The following is a 6,000-nucleotide window of genomic DNA, read 5'->3' as shown; positions in this document are numbered from 1 at the left end:
TATTTATTTTGGGTTATAGAATCTATAAATTTGTTTAAGTTTAAGGTCAAAGAAAGAAAAAGGGAAAATGACATAACCTGCCCTAGATTCCCCTTTGGAATCTGTGACGAACCCTATAATTGTCCAACATCTAGCACTTGTCAGCACTTTTTACCAACAAAAAAAAAACGCCTTAATCTATATTTTCAAACTAAGAAATAATACTTATACTGAAAATCCGGCAGAGTCCCCTTGTAACTAGAATGTTTACCAAATTTTTTACATGTCAGAAGACACAACATACCAAAAATCAATCATCAATCAAAATTGGGTCTCAAATCCTAAATAAAAATTATGCAACATAAGTAGATCACGATAACCGTTCCCGGCATAACAGAGCATAACATAAAAAGTGTTTAACCTCATATTAGTTAGTTCAATGACAAGATAGAAAAACCAAAACATGAAATATGTGAATTAATTCTCAATTTTCTCCTGTCATTTAAACAAATTATGAAAAAGACACCTAAACAAATATAGGATCATAAAAATAAAATAAAAAATATTAAATAGATTAAGATGTTATTAGTATGCTTTCATAAGTTGTTCTTCTTGATCATGTAAAAGTTTCAACAAAAAAGCAAGACCGGACCCTAAACATGTTAGTGTAGCACTAATACCACATGTAAGAATACATACAACACTAAAGCCATTAACATATGAAATATATGAATGTAAAATAAATAATCAACTACCTGCAGACGAAGGCATGATTGACAAGCAAGGCTTCTATAATCAGTAAACCAAAAGACTCAAGGCTATTGAATATGGTTTAGGACCTTTTATGAGCGTATGTTTATGAGTGCAGGGCCTATACTTTTATACTTATACTAAGCTCTATCTCTATCCAACCTATCATAGACAGAGTAGAGTTCTTAGCCCAGCAAACACTAAAGAGCCCTAGTCTAACTGCATAGACGAGTTACAACATTAGGAATCTACTAGTTTAATTCTTATACAACACTGAGCTAACTTTATAATGTAATAATTAATACTCAATAAGGTTCTTACAGTTTAATCTCCTTGGCATCGTATGTGTGTGTGTGAATAACCCTCTTATAGGGTCATTTTTCAAGTTCATACATACTTTTGGGGACATTTACAATTATATACTCAAACTCACGAAAAACTTACAATTTACCCCATCCGTTACCTAAACCATCAATGAATCAGTTAAATGCTTGCATGTCAACTATGAAACATATTTTTTAATGACATGGAGTTCTATGTGGACAAAAAATTAATAAACTATTATACAAAATAACTAAAATTATATTAAATAATTAATTTTCATTTAAAAATGAGAAGGAAAAGAAAAATCATTGTCCTCTCCTCCTCCCAACCCCTCGGCCCAACTTACCATACCAAACCCAACACCCAGTCCCTCTATGCTCTCACTGAACTGGCCAACCGATCCAAACTCATCTATCCGCTGTAATCCTCTCTCCTGTCTCTCTCTGCTCTCTTTCTCTCTCTCTCTCTCTCAAATAATGTAAGAACTTGATTTTTTTGTAGAAGAAAAAATCAAGAAAATAACTTCTCAAGGCTCAACTCATGACTCGCCATACCCCACTCAACTTGTGAGGCTTCGACATAGCAAATCCATCCTACAACTTCATTCCTAAGAATCGTGGATGCGTCATTGAGGCCCTAGCGCTTTGTCGCTTGTTCTCTCGCATTGATCACCCCTAGCCAATAAACACTGACACTGCCCACTCCCTTAGACCTAGAAATCTTTGATCTACAAAACCCGGATTTGGGTCGCCGCCTAATTTCTAAAAATTCACGACGACTATAGACGCTTCAAGACCTCACTGAGCTCATTGTGCCCTTGTTCAATTGGGGAAGGCTGAAAAGAGGGAAGGATAATGATTTTTATTTATGGCTTATTATCACAGAACGTCCCTAAGGTTTACAAACTATCGTATTGTATATATATATATATATTTTTTATAAACTTTTTTTTCTTCAGTTTTTCAGTTTTTCATTTTTTAAATTTAAACATTGTTTAATCCACTTGGCATCCACGTTAACAATTTAACAGGAATTTTTTACTGAACCTGACAACATTACCAAATTGATATGAGATGTGTAACATAAAGGACTAAAATGTCATAAATAAGTAAGAAAAAGGACCAAAGGTGATAATTTGACAAACCTCAATGACCATTTGTGATCAAATATAAATTTACTTTTTACAAACCTATTTTTGAAAACACATAGAATTGTTTATTATAGGTTTTGTCCACGTGGAATCCATCTCTTTTCTCCCACAAACCCCCAATCCCCCAATCCCCAGTCATTAAAAAATGGGACTGTTGCTATTATCCCCAAGCATAGAATTAACAGACCCGCTAACAATAAGGAACATAGGGGTAAATTGTAGGTTTTGAGGGGGGCCAAGGCCACTCGTGGAGTGGCTTTGCCACTGCCTATTTGACTATGTAATCCACTTGTCCACGTTAACAATGTCTCTAAAATTACCAAATTGATATGTGATGTAACATAAAGGACTAAAATGTCATAAATAAGTAAGAAAAAGGACCAAAGGTGATAATTTGACAAACCTCAATGACCATTTGTGATCAAATATAAATTTACTTTTTACAAACCTATTTTTGAAAACATAGAATTGTTTATTATAGGTTTTGTCCACGTGGAATCCATGTCATTAAAAAATGGGACTCATGTTTGCCATATCAGCATTTAACAGACCCGCTAACAATAAGGAACATAGGGGGTAAATTGTAGGTTTTTCGTGAATTTGACTATGTAATTGTAAATGTCTCTAAAAGCATATATGAACTTGAAAATTACCCCCTAGTTTGGTGGTCTTTTGTAATTTGACCAAAAATGAACTACTTAATTATTGAGGAAAAAAGGGTCATTTTTCAAAGTTTTTCCTTTGTTAATGGCCAAAAAAGGGTTTTCATGTAAATTCAAGGGGCTGAGAAACGATAAAGCCTTCAAAAACCATTTACTTACCCTTCAAAAAGCTAAACCCTACACAAGATATAAAGACTCGATTGAAGGGTTTTAGCAGTCTCGGCTTACTCTTACCCTCAGTGTGCTGTTTGCCAGTTTTCTGATGGCGAAGCGTTTGGTTCCACTGTTGAATCGTGTTCTTGTTGAGAGAATTGTCCCTCCATCCAAAACCACTACCGGAATCTTACTCCCTGAGAAGTCCGCCAAGGTATACTTACCATTTTACTCACCCCCTACTTTCTCATTATTGTGTTTGTTTCCTGAGAAACTCGAGGATAATGACATAAAATGAAAATTAGAGTAGTCCATGGTTTCTGGGATGTGGATCCTCTTTGGAACAGAATTGGGTCGCTGGTGTTTGACTGATACCGGGCTATGGCTGTGGGTTTTTGTTTTCTTGGATTTGAAAGTAGTGGAATGTTAGATAGTATAGGCTTTTGATTTTTTGCTTTCTCTCACATTTTAATCCTTTTTTAATTACTTTTATGGTAGCAAGGCAAGGGTTTTGTTTTAAATCCACATCGAAACATATATTTCTTAATTGGGGTTTTCCTTAATTAATTAAGTTCCCTCTTATACAGAAATTTGGTAGAAAGTAACATGAACTTAGGCCTTTTATTTTATGCAATATGAATGTGGCTTTGCTGTTAAATGAATTCCAGTACGTCTCAATTAGAAGAGTCCAAAAATGATATTTTGGAAGTATAATTTTTCTCCTCAAGGAGAACTAGTAACTGGCATGCATGGATTGAAATATATGTTGTTTTTGCAAAATTGAAAATTTCCTGCTTTACACTTTAGCTGAACTCTGGAAAAGTCATTGCCGTGGGTCCTGGGACTCGTGATAAGGAGGGCAGCTTTATCCCTGCCACTGTGAAAGAAGGAGACACTGTTCTGTTACCAGAGTATGGAGGAACTGAAGTGAAGCTTGGTGATAAAGAGTACGTATATATTTTCACAGGGCCTTATTGCTTAAGCTTCTTGACATACATTTTCTTTGTCTAAAATCTAGATATAATTTTTCAAGCACTACTAATTTAGCAGATGTGTGTGTCTATGCATATTCACGTAGATACTTACAGATGCGTTTAGTATACATGATGCATTGAGTGCATTTGTGCATGAAAATATAAGAAAACTACAGAGACACATGATCCATTCATGAGTTTGACTGTAGTCTCTGTGATATGGGGTGGAGTCAAGGTACCTCAGCATTTTTATGTAAATTCAGCCTAAGTGCTTCAGTTGACTATTAGCATAAACTGCCTAGGGCATGTAATTTGAAGTAGTGGTTAAGTAGATAATTTAGCTTATAAGGATTATAATTAACTTGTTGAAAAGATTCCTGTCATGATGCAAATAGTTTTATTGGCACTATATCAAACCAATGCTAATTTGCTAACCTTAAATCAATCTAGATATATTGAAAGCTGAAACTTGGATTTGCAAGCTCTTCATTGAAGCATGGGGGCTTTTATTTTACATATTGTTTTTCACATTTGTAGATAAAATATTATAAGGGCAGAACTTTGTACCCTAAAGGAAAACCAGATCTTTGATTTTGTGCTGATGAATTCCCTTCCATTATGAAATGTTAGCCAAACAATGAGAGTGGCATTCTTTTAATTCGATGGTTTTCAGTTATACAAATCTGTTGTGCATAAGTGTGGGTACTGATAAATACTTATGTATTTGTCGTCACATGTATCTACATATTGACATGTCTCTTTTTTCTTATATGCATGATTGCCCATGTATTTTTCTAATGTATGTCTTACGTGCATATATCAATATGCATGTATCTATCTATATACAACAAATAGCCTTAGGCTCCTCAAGCATGTTAGTTGGGTCATTGATTAGGATTACAATTCAATGAATTCACTCAAGTAGGCATCTTTCTTGTTTCATGTGAAATGGCCCCCATTCTCCCTCTCGCTCAAGTAGGCATCTTTCTTAGCTTGTGTTTTGGCTTCATAGTTCTCGTATGAGCTCAAGCTCAATTCTAGCTCACAGAAGGATGTCAGCTTGAGTTGAGAAATTTTAAGTAATTTTAGCTGTGTTTGAGCTATGGCACTCAGGCATTGTTTGGGATGTTTCAGGAAACTTGGAGCTTACATTCGACTCCATTTGATTAATATACACAAATCAAGCTTGATCTTGTTTTGGGCTTGACTAATTAGCCATAATGTTTTAAAAGTGTTGAATTTTACTTAAATGGAAAACGCACATTGTACCCAAAAGAACAAGTGGAAACTGCAGGTTAAACATGACATCTCTTTATAATCACCTCAAGGTCTCAGGTGTGAGTTAGAATAAGACACCAGCCCCCACATGGTATTATTAGGATGTCTTACCTCAAGTAATATTTGGTGTGCCTTTTCTCAAAGTTATTGTGCATAGGCTTTGGAATGCTTTCAGAGTGATGCCTGATATTTTTTCCAATTGATGCTCATGAAACTATTTTTGCCATTGTAGGTACCACCTATATCGAGATGAGGACATATTGGGAACACTGCACGACTGATTATCAATGGAGTTAAATTTGTCCATGAGTTATCCTGGAGGATTTGAGTTCCATAGCATGTATTTGAGTCTGCCCTTTGTTGATGCCCTACCGTCAGTGCTGCTTATAAATTAGATTAGATGAAAGAAACATGTAAAACTGTTCTGTTATTGGGCAAATAATTTTAATGCAACTAAAACGTCTTTGGTTTGTGTTGGAGTATTACATAAACTCTTTTGAACACATTGAAGAAGTTTAAGGGACTGTTTGGGAATGCTTATATAGGAAGCACTTATGCTTATAAACGGTTCTTAGTTGCTTTTGTTAGAAGCATCATTTTTTTTAATTTTTTTATTTTGGCTGAGCAGTGGCTTTCCTCCCAGACATGAACTAAATAGTAGCGATATCTCTAGTTGTGACAAATAGGGATGGCAATGGGTCGAATCAAGGGTGGGTTTGCCATTCTCTTC

At 35.1% G+C, this 6,000-nt stretch overlaps 1 protein-coding gene across 1 annotated transcript; it reads left to right on the top strand.

The window, feature by feature from the left end:
• Window positions 1–3,034: 3,034 nt before the first annotated feature.
• LOC103328700 (10 kDa chaperonin, mitochondrial-like) lies at window positions 3,035–5,860 on the top strand. Its single transcript, XM_008231109.2, has 3 exons — window positions 3,035–3,232; window positions 3,826–3,965; window positions 5,503–5,860. Exons 1-3 carry the CDS (start codon window positions 3,128–3,130, stop codon window positions 5,549–5,551), a joined length of 294 nt encoding a protein of 97 aa, XP_008229331.1. The 5' UTR covers window positions 3,035–3,127; the 3' UTR covers window positions 5,552–5,860.
• The last annotated feature ends 140 nt before the right edge of the window (window positions 5,861–6,000 follow it).

This window comes from Prunus mume, linkage group LG4, assembly GCF_029339155.1.
Source record: "Prunus mume cultivar Tortuosa linkage group LG4, ASM2933915v1, whole genome shotgun sequence".
In the NCBI taxonomy this organism is placed as follows: domain Eukaryota; kingdom Viridiplantae; phylum Streptophyta; class Magnoliopsida; order Rosales; family Rosaceae; genus Prunus; species Prunus mume.
The sequence above is the reverse complement of the archived record's forward strand: the minus strand, read 5'-3'. Positions and strand labels throughout refer to the sequence as shown.

Coding starts and splice junctions, on each gene's coding strand:
- LOC103328700 (XM_008231109.2), top strand. CDS start 3,128: ATGGCGAAGCGTTTGGTTCCACTGTTGAATCGTGTTCTTGTTGAGAGA. Junction 3,233..3,825: donor TCCCTGAGAAGTCCGCCAAG/GTATACTTACCA, acceptor TTTACACTTTAG/CTGAACTCTGGAAAAGTCAT. Junction 3,966..5,502: donor GTGAAGCTTGGTGATAAAGA/GTACGTATATAT, acceptor TTGCCATTGTAG/GTACCACCTATATCGAGATG.